The sequence below is a fragment of the Gossypium raimondii genome, chromosome 9 (assembly GCF_025698545.1).
Source record: "Gossypium raimondii isolate GPD5lz chromosome 9, ASM2569854v1, whole genome shotgun sequence".
In the NCBI taxonomy this organism is placed as follows: Eukaryota; Viridiplantae; Streptophyta; class Magnoliopsida; order Malvales; family Malvaceae; genus Gossypium; species Gossypium raimondii.
In genome coordinates this window covers 38,304,255-38,320,250 of record NC_068573.1, presented here as the reverse complement: position 1 = coordinate 38,320,250, position 15,996 = coordinate 38,304,255, and the positions used below count along the sequence as shown (strand labels likewise).

The 15,996-nt window shown below is 31.7% G+C and overlaps 1 protein-coding gene across 2 annotated transcripts; it reads right to left on the bottom strand.

Annotated features, from left to right (window-relative positions):
* Positions 1–2,433: 2,433 nt before the first annotated feature.
* Positions 2,434–6,543, bottom strand: LOC105799508 (uncharacterized). 2 transcript variants are annotated; one of them, XM_012630104.2, is made up of 7 exons: positions 6,432–6,543; positions 5,432–5,560; positions 5,159–5,358; positions 4,910–5,017; positions 3,340–4,739; positions 3,061–3,133; positions 2,434–2,881 (listed from the first exon to the last, which is right to left on the bottom strand). In XM_012630104.2, exons 2-7 carry the CDS (start codon positions 5,526–5,528, stop codon positions 2,729–2,731), a joined length of 2,031 nt encoding a protein of 676 aa, XP_012485558.1. In that variant the 5' UTR covers positions 5,529–5,560; positions 6,432–6,543; the 3' UTR covers positions 2,434–2,728. The 2 variants fall into 2 exon arrangements, with proteins under 2 accessions (XP_012485558.1, XP_052477294.1); XM_052621334.1 differs by having other exon boundaries at positions 6,473–6,494.
* Between the last annotated feature and the right edge of the window lie 9,453 nt (positions 6,544–15,996).

Sequence of the window (15,996 nt, the reverse complement as noted above, 5' to 3'; positions counted from 1 at the left end):
AATTTGTATTAACAGAAAAAAAATTTGAATACGTGCCTAAACTCATCTGATGGTGTGTAGCTCCCACACCAGTAAAGGCCTTGCTAGTGCTGATTGTGTGCAGGCCTCTCGCACCCAAGGGCTTACAAGTGTCGTTGGTGTGCAAGGCTCCTACAAAACCAATGCCATGAATTGTCGAGGGTTTGCGAGGTTTCCGCACATGTGAGGCCCCATGGTACTGATGGTGTGCGAGGCTTTCACACCACGAAGGCCTTATTGTGCCAATGGTGTGCAAGGTTCTTGCACCAATAAGGCCCAATCTTGCCTGAGGCTCCTACCCCAGCAAGACCTCATGGTGATGATGGTGTGCAATGCTCTTGCATATCAAAGGCCCCATTGTGTTGATAGTGTGCAAGCACATCCAAGGGATAATGATGCCGATGATGTTTGAGGTTCTTGCACATTCAATGGCCAATAGTGTTGATGGTGTTTGAGACTCTTGCATGTGCAAGGGCTAATGATGTTGATGATGTCTAAGGCTCTCATACATCTAAAGCCTAGAGTTACTAATGATGTGTGTGGCTCTTGCAACACCAAGACCCTATGGTGTCGATGTCATCTAAGGCTCCTACACCAGCAAGGTTCATGATGCCAATAGTGTACAAGGCTCTCATGCCACCAAGGCCCGATGGTGTCAGAGGTGTGTGAAGTTCCTGCACATCCAAAGGCCAATGATGTTGATGGTGTTCAAGGCTCTTGCACACCTAAGCGCCAATAGTGTCCGAGGCTCTTGTACAACTAAGCGCCAATTGTGTTGATAGTGTTTAAGGCTCCCGCACATCCAAGACCCCAAATTGCCAATAGTGTGCATGGCTCCCATACCACCAAGGCCACATCGATGGTACTTGATGCCTAAAATGTGAATTTTTTAAGATTGTTCTAAGCTCAATTTCACATTCTATTGATTTAAATAATGTATATCAAAATTTAAAAATTCTTTTTTTTCTCCAAGCCGTTTGTTTTTTATCTTTTGTTTTGCTCAGCGGCGGCGCCAGCTTTCGGGCTGGCTATCGCCCGTTTTTTCCCACTCCCACCAACTCTTTCTTTCTTTCTTCTTCTCATTCACTTCACATGTCTTTTCTATTTTTCAGTTTGCAAATCTATTTTGTGGGTATCTTTGTTGTCTTCACAAGTTGTGATGGATAGATGACAATGTCTGCCGTTCGCTAAAACTCTACTGGCCACCTGTAGTTTTTCTTGGAAAGTGGGTGGCTCTTCGTCAGCTTCTTAATTTGTTTTTGTTTTGAGAATATTTCAAAATAATAAATGATTTCACGAGTCGATTTGGACCTCTTAAGTTTTATATTTTTTTGTTTGTTTTTCTCATTATTTTAATAAGTCTTCAATTTTAGAAGTTTTTATCTGCTCTTGCAGTACAGTTTTTAATCTTGCTTAGGCATGTAATCTTAGATTTACAAGTGATTTTAGGGATGATTTTGTTGTAATCCTCTATAGTTTGGTGAATGCTTGATTCTTTTGTCATTTTTTGCTCACCGCTTTGGACCATCCGGGGCTGATTTCCTTATCGTGTTAAGTATTTGCAATTATTCCAAATATGTCATGCTTGAGTTGTAACAAAACCAATTACCAACGTATCATAATGTTCTATTGATGCAGAGGTTAAAGCCTTTGTTGTGTTGATAGAACTTGTCCTTCCCCATCTACAACAAGTATTTGTTATTTTTTTCCTGAATTGTATGGTTCCATTCATTGAATAAATTTACCTTTAAAATAAATGTATATCAAAATTTTAATAAATTTAAAAAACTATTTATTGAATTAAAAATCTTTTAAATATTAAATATTAAAAATCATTATTAATTAATATGTTATTAGTTTGATTTGTATTGTTAAACTTTTAATTTGTAATTTAATTTCACACTAGTATAAGTAGATATGTTACATATATATATATATATATATATATATATATAATGCAAATCAAGTTACTAGCATAATAACAAAGACTTCAAGTTCAACGTTGACATTAAGACTTGTTCAAACTTTATGGAACTCTTGGATATACTAAAACATGTGTATATTGTGTAAGAAAAAATCTAACTAATGTAGTCTCATTTTGCATGACCAAAAAACTGTGAGAGGAAGCCCTTGAGCTTTTATAACTAGCAGACAGAGTCCCAACAATACACCAGTCCACACCCTCAATCAGCAGCCCGTGTTGCAAGGAAATAAATTCACACCTAATAGTTAAGGATTAAAGTTCAACTAAAATCTTGCTAGCAAGGGTGAGTTTCCCTATTCTATCAACACTCTTGTTCTCAAAGAATAGAATTGTGAAGGTGAATTCCCGCACCCCTACAATATATAACATCTTATACACTCCCATCAAATGCATGTAAAACATCAAATTTGGAGATAGCTAGGATTAAACTATTTAAGTAAACTAGCCATACCTTAGCATTTGAGATGACCAAAGGTACATAGATGATATATACCAACATCATTCAAAATACTGGCTTCCAGTTCCATCAAAGGCAAACAAGTATGTCATTTCACAAAAGACAAAAACAGGGGGAAAACCCATTTCCAACTTCCTATTACTTATGCTTTAGCCCTGAATACAGTAAATCATAACAGAGCTATTGAACTCACCTACTTCCTTTAAAACAAAAAGAGATGACTTAACCGAGATATATAAGATGCAAAATCACAAGGCTGTGACATCATATCATTTGCATCCCGGGCTACCCTTGCACATACTTCTCCACTTATTCTTGAGGTCTGTTGCAGTCCTATCCATAAGAAACACATTGGTACCAAACTCCAAAATTCTCTTCCATGGAACTGTCCCATCCTCATTTGCAATCTCCTGCAGTCCCTTCTGCAAGCACAATATAGCCAGTAAAAATCTTACAAGAAAGCTTGACATGTATTACAAGCCATGTGCTTAGTAAATAAACATTTCAGAAAGTTCACACTTGTAACACCAGGAGTATACAAGTATATGGACTTCAAAACTATCAACTATAACTTCTACGACCTATGAAAGAAAGTAATTACCTTGAGCATCTCTTCTTCGTCATTCGTCCATGGAGCTTTCTTTCTCCTCAATCGTCGAGTTGTCGAGAATGATCTACAAATAAGAATCTTGTAAAGATTTAATCATCAATAAAATCAAAGGCTAACTCATTTCTTCCCACAAAAATAATAAAATTGATTGCAAAAGCATGTTAAAAATTAAAAAAGAAAATGCGTTAGAAATGGTGTATATGTGTGTGCGTTTGCGTGTGTATGCTTGAAGATGCATGAATGTTATCAATTTACGCAAAGAGAACTTACTGCCTTGTCTCACTTTTTTTGGACCTTGTAGAATGACTAGATATTATATACTTATCATCTGCACTGGTAGATGATTCCTCTCCATCACTATTGACAAGTTTCTGACGTGCATCAGTAATCTGAGGCCCTACAACTTCCTTTAGTATGTCATGTCCTTCAACTTCTACCTGATTTATGGGGAAAGTTTCAGTGTTTTCAGTGGTTGGATTATCATCAGAGGTTTTAAGCTTGGCTGGTAGTTCTTCCTGTTTGTGTTCATGCTCTCTTCCTAGATGCCCACTCTCCTGAATTCCAGCAAGGTTTTCATTGCCATTTAATTTTGAATGATTCCAAGACCTCCCCTGCTCCTGAATAAGTTTTCCCATAAGCCCCATAAATGCAACTAGTTTCTTCCTTGCCAAGATGATCTTGTTCTTAGCTTCTAGGTAATTTGAGATGGAAACAGAGCATGCACAGAAAGGGCAAAGAAAGTGGCCCTTATCATCAAATCTTGCAGGGCAATTCAAGCAGCTCTCATGAACCGCAAGCAGGCAACCACTAGAAGTACAGACCAACAACTGACCATTTTGATTACACTTGACACAAGAATTTTGTTCTGTCCAGTCAGCATTTTGCACAGGATCTTGACTTGCCATGCGCTGTGAACTCAAGAAAAGGTTCTTCTTTAAGGAAATGTTAAAGATCTCATCTTCATCTTCGCATATTTGTTCCACACAAGGATGATCCATGTCAGCTTTTTCCCCAATCAGATCAACATTTTCTTGCAACCCATCAGCGGAGGTAGAATTTTGGGAACTTGATGTAAAATCTTGATCAATATTTCCACCCGCATCACCACTAGATTCCTTTACCGGTGCACCATTTTCAACAGGACTGGATTCGTCAATCACAACATTTGGGCAAATTATATCTCCATGCTTTTGCTCGACCATCAGCCCAGGGGTCCTTGAGGCAACACATAAATCTTGATCACCCTCGCCTATCTGAGAAACCTTTCCCAAGTTATTAGTCTCTATTTCAGTAACCTTCATAATCCTTTGAGATTCATCTTCCAACTGCTCATCATCACCATGCAGGTGAATTGGAAGCTCCGCAACAGCCTGAATAGTACAAGTGGGATTTGCAACTAGCTTTGACTTCTTTGCATTCAAATGAAGATCACATTGCATACTACCATGGTTAACACTGACTACTCCCTTCGAATTTCCAGCAACCAACTCATCTCTAGACCTCTTTGACGGAATTGGATTTCTTCCAAGCAACTCTTCATTTTTTTTAATTTGTGGAATCAAGTTACCCTCTTGATTACCATTTTCATCATTGCTGTCATCAGACCGTGATGGAGGCCCATTTTCATTGCCATCAAGATAAGGATCGTCCAGCAAAATAACATCTTTCAACTGTTACAGAAAAGGTCAATAAGAAACGATAAACAAATTTAGAAAGAAAAAAAAAGAACTTGGATGAGAGAAAACAAAAGGAGTGAAGCTTGACGCCATTATCGCATCATAGCAGCAGGAAGCCAGGAACAAAGAAACTTAAAAGAAGAAGAAGAAGAATCCAGTTTTACCTGTTCTAATGCACATTTAGGTAGGGTGGCTCTTTTATGCTCAATAAAGGAGTGACCATCCCATCTCAAAAGCTCTGGTCCAGCATTTTTCAGATCAGATAATGGGACCTGATAAAGAAAGATACTTGTAACTGACAGTGCATGCATTTCAGCTAGCAAGGTCTTACGAGTGACACAAAAAAAGTTGTTCTTTCAAGACAACCAAATTTATAGTGCAATGCTGAAACTAGAATGTATTTTATATTTGACCTTTTGCAGTATGTGATACAGTATGTGATCAAGAACATCATCGCAGCTTGCAGAAGGATTCAAAACAGCTCTTGAAACAGGAGAAACACTTCCATGACTGTTTTGAGGACCAAATAACTCCTCCAAGCATCTTAAAGCAACCCTTTCACTTGTATTTTCTTCTAGGTCCTCTGGTAAAATTGGAGCTGTTTCAATCAGACCTGAAAGAAGAAAGAAAAAGGTAAAAGACCCAAAATAGTCAACAAACACCATGAGATTTGTATTTGTCCATACCGGATATAATGGAAATATCTAGCTGGGGAAAGCTTGATACGTACTCAATGATCCAAAGCCATGCAGCTCTTGGACCATAAGTGTAAGGGCGAAACATCGGACCTAGTCAAGAGCAAGCACTTGATTTACCTGTTACAAACACGAGTTTCGTAAGTTTGAACCCTTATAAGAATTCAGACCAAAAAAATACCTTTTAGGAATGTAAAATTATACATATGAAAACCAATAAATAAACATTATTTTTAATAATAAAAAAACCCTTAAAGATGACATCATTCAAGAACGAGAAGATCATTGTGTTTAACCACATTTGGCTAAATTTACAATCTCATGCGCGGAAATGAGCAATGAAAAATAAATTTAGCGACAAACGAAACATAATAAACCTGATTAATGGAGAGAAAATTATCTCATGTATGAACTACTTGAACAGATTTCAAGAAAAAATCCTTCATTAACCTACTGCTAGAGTAATAGTTTACCGTGGTGGATAAATGAACTAAAAAGTCTGAAAAATCAAAGTCAAACCCAAACTTTAGAAAAATAAACACCCCAGTCCCTTGAACTAAGAAATGTTAAAAAAAAAAAAAAACAACCCAGAAAATACAGCATCCAAAAAAATAAAATAACTAGGCGAAAACTTAAATCAAAGTTAAATTAACTGAAAAAGAATGAAAAATCAAACTCAAAGCCATATTTACAAAAATAAATAAATAAATAAGTCCCTTGAACTAAGAATGTACAAAACCCTAGAAAGTACAGCATCCGGAAAATATATGAAATCTTATATCGAAAGAAACAAACAAAAAAAGAAAGAAAGAAGAATACCAAACAGAAAGAGGAACACAGGAAGTAATTATTATCAGCCGATACACATAAATTTAGGAATTTCTTTATTCTTAACAGATATTGCCAAATTAAAAAAGAAAAAAGAATCAAAAGGTACAATTGTGAATGCTTAGCTAACAATCATGCTGCTGATGAATAGAAAATTTAGAACCTTAAGAATCCATTGAAATATTTCAAAGAGAAGAGTATCACTTGAGTGCCGGGAAACAATGTGTTCTTTCTCGTGGTGGTTTTTTTCCTTTTTAAAAAATTTAAAATAATATATATATATTTGCTTTTTAAATTTTAATTTTAAATAGAGGAAAATGAGGCGAGCTTGCTTATATTTGGGCTTATTGAGTTGATCTAATTAGGACATAATTTTTAGAGCCCAAAACTATTGGGCTTCTATTCATAATCCCTTTTGCTTCCATTATTATAAAATAATAATAGGTTATTAAATCCTTTATTCGTATTTCAAAAATTAGGCTGAATTTGGTTTATAAAATATTATTTATTTTCATTTTTAAAAATTAGTTTTATTTTTATTTTTAAATTGAAAATTGTTATGAAATAAAGAGAGTAAAGAACAACAAATAAAAAATTATATATTTTATTTATCAATAGGATATTTATAGTATTTCTTTAAAGTCTATATTTATAGACATAAGAAGTATATATGGTATAAAATTTACTTTTAATAAACATTAAATTCATAATGTATATCAAACTTAACTTGACCTTAATAAATATCTACTTAATAATAAAATAATCATAACGCTCATCCTTAAATGTCCATTAGTAGATAATATGTTTCATTAAAACCTTACTAAGTAGTACATATAATTATAATACGCATAACATGCTATTTGATTAAAAACCTCCCAGTGAAACAAAATTTCGGTTTAAGGAAAAAGAGTACAACACGTATTTACTCCATCTCATGACAACATCACATAATATATCATATTCTACGTATTCAAATCTTGAATGTTAGCTTTCCAAATGATCATTTGAACATATTTGCTAAGATTTATATCACCAATTTTTTGAAAGTCATGAGTGAGGAATTTTTTGGGGGGAAAATATATTTTGATCATTTTAGGAGTTTTCAACAACAAACATAACAAAACTTTGATCATGACAATTCTATAATAATACATATGTTCAAAACAAATTACATAAATATTTAAACAACTATTTTGAACAATATTGTAAGAATTTCTATATGCTTCTAGCATTCTAAATCCTTCAAAAATTTTAGAATAAACTTCTCTTGTATAGTGATTTATATAAAGATTGTAACAACAATCATAAGGTGCTTGTCAAATCTTTCATGAACTGTCATACTAATAAAATATCTAAAGGTTATTGCATCCACCATAAAAGAATATTATATCTTCTCATACAATGTCAAGACTTAGCGAAAAATTTCATTTTTCTTCTTTTTTTTTCGCAAAACTACTCATTGGCAGATGTTTGGACTGTTGGTTAAGAAACTTCACAAATTTTTTGATAATTTTACTATTGGTTAAGAATATTATACCTTCTCATACAATTCTACTTGAATTGTATATTTCCACTTTGGCCAATTACTCTATGTTTATATTTTTTGATAATTTTATTTAAGATCCTCGTTTTCTTTCATTATTTCAATAATAATATTGCATGCAAAATTGTTGTTGACAATTTTCTATTTTCACATTTCCATATTTTATCATATTGACATAACTTATAGAAATCTCTTTATTTTTAATATTTCATCTTCAATTTCAAGTATTTGAATCTCTTTTAGAGTTTTAATAATTAGTTATGTCTTGGGTCTCTTCGAAACACTCGTCTCTACAATAGAACCATCTATATTTATTATTTTCTTTTCCGAGAATTTTCATCTTTGGAACCAATTGATCTATCATGCTTCAAGCATGCATTATTTTCATTTTATTCTAACAAGTTGTCCTACTGAGACTTTAATTCAAATCAAAACATTAGCGGTATATAATATTTGTTATTCTCATCGATCAAGAAATGCATTTAGTAGTTAACTTGTAATAAAATGAATTATGTTTTGAACTTCGGTTCAAATCACTTTCTCTGAATATCTAAATAATGATAATTCATTCCAAGTAATTTATTTATCCAACTATTATTTTTCGCTCCTAATGTTGGGAAGACTATCAAATAGTGATCACAAATCATGTCATGATTGAATCTCCAATTCATTTAAAACATCTAATAATAGAATAAGACTCATAATTAATATACATTCCCAATTTTATTTGAATACTCATTTTATGCATTGTGGTGGAGTAACTTGAATATATATCATACATTCAAAAATTCTAAAATGGTTGAATTTAGCTCTTGACCAAAAGTCAATTGTAATAAGAAGTATTTATTACAACTTATTGGCATGATGCGTACAAGTATTAATTCATGTAAAATATAATATTCTTATACATATACAAAAACTTTTGTTCTCAAAGGATATGGTTTAACTATTAACCGGAGGCATACTTTATAAATATTGTTAAACCATTTTATATGTATAAACAATAGGCTTTTGCGATAATTACTCACACCGACAATCTAGCATTCAATAATAATTAAAAGCCCGAGAAACAAGAATTGTCTCAATTGTATAATTTAAAATTTTTATTCTTAAACAAACCATTAAACAAATAATCTTGCAAACTACATGTTGTGCAATAATTAGATTTATTATAATTTTAAAAGTTACAATAAAATTTTAAAATCATTATTGCAATAAAACTCACCCAACTAAATAACCCAACCTAAAATATAAAGTTTTAAAATTATATTTAATCCAATAAAACATTTATTATATTTATGATAGTGTTTTTAATATAAATATTTTTAATATATTTTTAATATGTTACAAAACTTTTATTTTAGCGTTTCTTAATGCATTTAGTGTATTATATTTTTAAATAAAAGCTAATTCAAAAAAATAAAATGTTGGTAGGTCAAGTTTAGACCTGGATTTAGCTTTCCTAAATTAGGTCGAGCTTAGACAAAAAAATAAAGCTATTTTTGGGCTAGGCCGAACCTAGGCTTGAAAATTAGTATAGATATTTTGCATGGGCTTAGCCCAAACTTTGCTTAGCCCGATCATTTGCACCCCTATTTGTAGCCCACTTGAAAAAGTAAAACTTTTGCTAGAATTATCTATATGTTCAAATATGGCTTAAGTTTATATATTTTTAGTACATTTAGAATTTAGACTTTTATTGTTATTTTAAAGAATTTAGTCCATGCAAGTTCAATTATTAATATTGTTAGAATTCTTTCATTAAATTTAAATTCATTAAAAAGATTTTTTTAGTTAGATAGCTAAATTTTTTATTTTTTAAAATAATTTAATGAAAATTTTAATTACATTAACAAATAAACCTATGTAAATGATAAAAAAAAATTAAATTCTTAAAAATATATTAACTATAATTCGAATTTACAAAAAATAAAAAGATTTATAGCCTTTTTATCCTTGATTCAATGTTGAACTCTTTAAGGTCTCACTTTCACTTCCACCTCCATTGTTCTCTCTTTGTCTTCAAGTTTTAGTTCCTGCTCTTTTCATTCTTTCTTTCTTCTTCAAGAGTAATTTGATTTTTTTTCTCTCTCTTTTTCTATTACTTACTTTGATGGGATTAATTTATGAATTCAGCCATGCAAATTTTGTTGAAATAAATGCAAAACTTAGGTCGTAAAAGTAAAGAAATCGTAGCTTTTATTAAAGAATGTATAAGCGGTGAGAGTTGTAGGAAAAGACTGAACAAAGGGTGCGAGCTTCTCAAAAACTGAAAACCGTTTCCACTTCAATCGTGTTTTTCACTCATGGAATTTTGATTCCTTGCCTAAAATATAGAAAAGGACGAAAACTAAATAAAAATGGAAAAGGAAAAGCACACTAAAATATATTTCCAAACAAATAAAATGGTTGTACAATAATTAGAGGTGTTCATGAATCGGATTAAGTTGGATTCAGGTTGGCCTAATTATGATATTAACATATTTTATTCTTGTTTGGTTCGGTTCAAAATATGGGTCTAAAATTTTACTTAAGCCTACTCATATTTGTAAATGACTAATTCAAACATATTTTAAGCCCACCCATATTATTTTTTAAAATTTTTTAAAAATATTTATATTATTTTAAATTTAATATTTAGTACTTTTATATATTTTTCTATTTATTGAAAATTTTTATATAGTTATCTTAACATTATTTTAGTGTTTACATTACAATAATATTATATATATAATATAGGTTTTATTTTTTTAATGTGTTATGAATTACATAATATAAAGTATTATAAACTTAAAATGGTTTGAGCCAAACTCAGGCCTTAAATGTTCAAACCCAACCCACATTTTAAACGGACTTAAATTTTTTACCAAACTCATTTTTCGGATCTAATATTTTTACTCAACCCTTCTTAATTTTCAAGTGGATATTCGAGCATGGATAAATAACACATCTCATAAACGAGTATAGACCCAACATATATATCCCATCGCAAACTATCAAAATAAAGTATTAATCTCTGTTAAAATCTACATAAATACAAAGTACATTAAAATATGATTATGTAATAAAAAAAGACACAAATTTTTAGGTCTAACAAATATTAAGCTATATATATCAAAAGAGAATTTCTTGGTAAATGGCAAATGCCAAAGGTAGATGCAAACAAAAATTAGTTGAGTAAGCTTACTAAAAATATCAGTTCCTTGAATATGCTACCAACCAAAAATGCTTCTATCTGAATTTGGGAATTAGGAGGCCTTCCCTTCCCTCTTGAAATAGATTTAATTATCTGTTATTTAGAACAAATAAATAAATAGTTGGGCTCCATCCAAATATTTTGGGCACAAAAAAAATATGATATGGACATGTCAACATATCAAACTGAAGGTACCATACTTACAAAGGGCTATAATACAAATAAAAACCTAAATATGCGTGCGACCCATCTTTTCTTTCTTTCCCTTCTTTTCATAATTGAGTATGGGGCCAACTTTTGCATATATTTTTGGCCTATGTCCCTTTTGCTAATGCAAGAATGAAACAGGCATTCCTTGTATAAAATGGATACATATTTTATATATTCATTTTACTATAGATTCTCAAACTCATACAATCAATTATATGAAAAAAGAATAGATATAATACGTAGATAGATATATATTATATGGCAGGGAATGTATAGATATATAAAATAATATCTACGTTTTTTTTTTCACAACTTATATTTTATAACGATAAATTTGTTCAATTGGCACCATTAATGTTAAAATCTCTTAAAAATTATGGGTTTAAATGTATTCAAGCACGTAACATCATTTTCAAATGAATATAATTAATAAAAAAATTTAGATTCAAGTGATGAGTTACTCAAGTATCGATGATCCACAGTTTGGTGGGTGCAATGAAAAATGAAATGTAATTGATCGTGGATAAAGAGTTTTAATCAGTATAGCTGTTAGATTTGAGGCTCCTGCAATTTTTTTTTTTTTTTGGAGGTGTGTCTCAACCTTGAAAATTATGAGTTTGGAAGGTTGAATATGGGGGAAGTTGAACATCCACAAGTTGAACAACATCCAAATAAATCGTCAAAGGAAATATAAGTTAACCTTGATTCAGTATGGTGATGGGTTTGTGATATAGGTGAAGACCACCCACAATATGATCAATAAGATCATCTTCGGAGATGGGAACATCAAATGCAAGTGCAACCAATTTCTTGGCACAGCCCATGTAAGTGGCAATGGATTCATTGTCCCAAGATAAAGTATAAAGACTATTTGTTTTGGAGTGTGAATTTGAACTCTAAAACTCAAAGCATAAGTGACTTGTAGTCGAGACCAAGCAACGGTGATGGCACCAACAATTTAATAGAGAATATATACAAAAAGACAATCAAGGATTTAACTTAACACAATCAATTCTTTAGGTGGAAGAGGCTTGGAGGCATTAATGTGATAAATCGTTTGTTGCCTGCAAATGAGTGGACTAATTTAAGTTTTCCAAAGAAAATAATCAGAGTAAGTGAGCTTGATTATTATTTGATTGTGAAGTGATGGGAAAGACATTATAACGCAGGAGGAAGAAGAAGCTGATGACTAGGAGGCCATGGTGAGAAGGGAAATAAATTGTGTCAGTAAATATGATACCATAAAAAATTCACAGTTGAGTGTTAATGGAGCAGACGCCCTTGATTACCCTTGTCAAAGACATATTTAATAATTTTAATGATAATTTTGCAAAGAATAAATTCAAATTTACAACAGAATCCCTCTAAATTGAGATGGTATGTTTGAGTTAAATGATTATTAGCTAGGATGGTGTTTATCTATTTTCCATTATATGTCTAAGTTATTTTATACCTAACATCTAATTTTTATAAAATGAACTAATGCAAAAGGAAATCTAATTAAGAAAATGATAATTATTCTTAAGAAAGAGACTTTTTTTTTAGAATAGTGCCAACTGATTCATTAAAAAGAAGTGGGAAAAGTAACTTGGGAACATAACTGAAAACAAAACCTTTGGGCTGAACAACCATCCGCCAAAACCAAAAGAAGAGAAACAAAAAACCCCCAGCTACCCCTACCAAGGCCATCCTTTGCTCCCAGCTTAGCCGAAACCTATTTCCACTGTTAGAACACCAAAACAGAGAGGAAAATAGGCAAAGAAACAACATGCAACCAGATTTCTTAGCTAACCACCATGTCAATTGCCAGTGAAACTTCAATCGCAACACCTATCCAACTTACCAAGGGTGATACCTACGTCTATCAACATTTACAACATCCATCACAGCCGTCATCCAGTAAACCGACCCGTCTAATTTGAGACCTCCACAAGCAAGTTGGTGTGCTACTATAAGCGAATCATTTATGTTTTCCGGCTTTCAACCAAATAATCTTCTTCACTGTTCTCGTACCACATACTGCTTCGAGTGCAAGGTCGAGTCAATTGAATCGAAACACAGAACTAGAAAAAGTTTTTTCTGTCTTTGGGGTGAAAACGAAAATTCTCTCTACTTAATAAAAACTGGTAGAATTGTTATTCCGGAAAAATATATGTAACATTTAAGAATAAATTCTCTATACTTTTAGAATAACAATATCTCAAAGTTGTGTTCATATTGGAGGAGAGAGAAAATCAAGCTAAAGCTTGAAATTAAGAAAACAAGGTGATAATATCAAAGTTCCATCATGCTTTTAAGTTTAATCTTGTTAGAAAAGTAAAGAAATGATGTTAAAGTAGAGAATTCTCATTAAAAATTTTATGTTCTTGACATGTTATTGAAGAGTCGAAGGAAGTGATTCAAATGCCAAAGAAAAGAGAAAAACAAGTGATTCAAGGTTGAAGAGAGGTAAGAGAGGTAAGTACCCTTGAACTCTCTTGTTATCTAAGGATTAAAAAGTAAACTTTGTGAAAGCTGTGGTAAATTAGTAAAATAAAGTGTAAAATAATTTGATATGTGAAATACAATATTTTAAAAGAAGGCTTAATTGAAGTGAAATATGTTAATGAAATAGACATAAAGTGGTGTTGGAGTGAGATTATAGTAAATATTGTATGTTTATGATGTTAAGGACTAACTCGTGAACTTTTTGAAATTTATGATTGAAATAAGAAATGTGAAGAGCATACATGTGAAATAAGATATTATGATGAATTGATTGATTAAAGTGCTATGTGATAGTGAATATTGAATTTCGTGGTAAAAAGACTAAACTAAAAAGTACGTGAAAGTTTTACATGTTATTATTTGATAAGTGAAAATGATGTAGAGAACACGAAATATGAGGTGTATTATGAATTAAGAATTTACTAAATAAATTTTTGTGATTATTGGAAATAAAATTATAATTGTTCTTTAAATCGTGGAAAAATAAGGAGTAAATTGAAAAAGTGCAAAAGTGTAGCTAAATTGTGAAAATCGTGAAATAAATACCAGTATGAATAAATATCGTAGTTAGTCATGGAATGAAAGTGTAAAGAAAATGTTCTTGAAAATTTTAATGTTCGAAATTATATGTTCGTGTAATATTAAATAGTAAACTAGAACGAAAGAAACGTTAAAGTGTAATGAAATCGTGGAACAAAGTATTCATGATTAATTATTGTACATTCAATTATATTCAAGTGCTCATGTAGACTAGCGTTGAACTTTGTGGATATAGTTCGTATTCCATAGGAACCCGAGTGCTCTCGTGTTATTCGTAATATTCATGATATTGCACTTCGATGCCTCATGTTTTGTTATGCACTTTGGTGCCTGTGTTTCCAACACTTTTTTGCTTCGTGTATCGTGTTATGTTTCGTGTATCCATCTTGTTCAAACTAGTCTAGCATGGCTAAAAAGTCATGGTAAGGGATTTATGATCAAAGTTTCATTCATGTTAATCCGTGAAATGATAAAATTAGTGAATTTTGTAAATATGAAATAACGTATTGATTATTAAGATATATTCCTGAATTATAATAATAATAATGTTTATGGTAAAGAAAAATCAAAGAAATGGTAACATTTGAATTAAATGGTATTTACTAAGTTTTCACGAGCTTAACGCGTTACTTTTCAACGCGTAGGTGAAATATTGGATTGAAGTTCTCGTTCGAAGTGGCGACCTCAACACATCTCATCACATCATCAAGGCTTGGAGGAAATGGGGTATGAAATAAATTTCATGGTATAGAATATGACATGTACATAGGTGAATTAATGAACTAAGAAAAAAAGTGTCTAGTTATTCTTATATTTGAGTTTAATGTGTTTTGAACGATAAATATGAGGTATTACATAGTTTATGAGCTTTGATTATTTTTTGGAATGATCATGGACAATTTTGGATGGCTTGGAGGTATTTGAAAACAAAATTTCCAAGTTCTGTATCCCTCTCAAGTCTCGAGACACAAGAACTTTGAAGCTAAAAAGCTATAGTATCAGGGTCATGTCTCGAGACATAAGCCCCTTTATCTCGAGACATACACTCATTTGTCTTGAGACAAGACAACTTCGAAGATAAAGTTCTACAATAGCATGACATTGTCTCGAGACATTCAAGCCTTTGTCTTGAGACATATAGACCTAGAATTAATTAATTTTTTTTAGTTGGGCCAAAAGAGACCTGAAATGAGTTTGGAATAGAATTAAACTTTATTGTTAGTATAATTATGTTCTAAAAAGTGTAATGTGACCTTGATAAATGTTCAAATTATAAGTATATGATATTGTAAATAATGTTCAGTGCCAAATGTAACATTCATTACTCGAGTTTCTCAAGTAAGGGGTGTTACAAAATTTCTCCCCCCTCGAACCATTAAAAATAACCAATAGATGACTGGTTTTACACAGTGTAGAATACGGTCCACCAGAGGCCCATTAAAACCCAACCGAACCATCATCTCGTTCAAAAGACTCCACTCCACTGTGTCATATATTTTGCTTATGTCCAATTTCAAAGAAAAACATCCATGATTAAGTTTGCACCTTTTTCTTGAATGAGTGCAACATTTCATAGGCAATTAAAATATTGTCATAGGCAACATTTCCCGGAACGAAAACATTTTGCGCTTCATCAATACAAACATTTAACACTTTCTGCAATCACCTTTGATATGATTTTGTATAGCACTTTACAAAGGCTAATGGGATGAAACTTATTAAGATATCAACAATACTGAATTGTTATTAGAA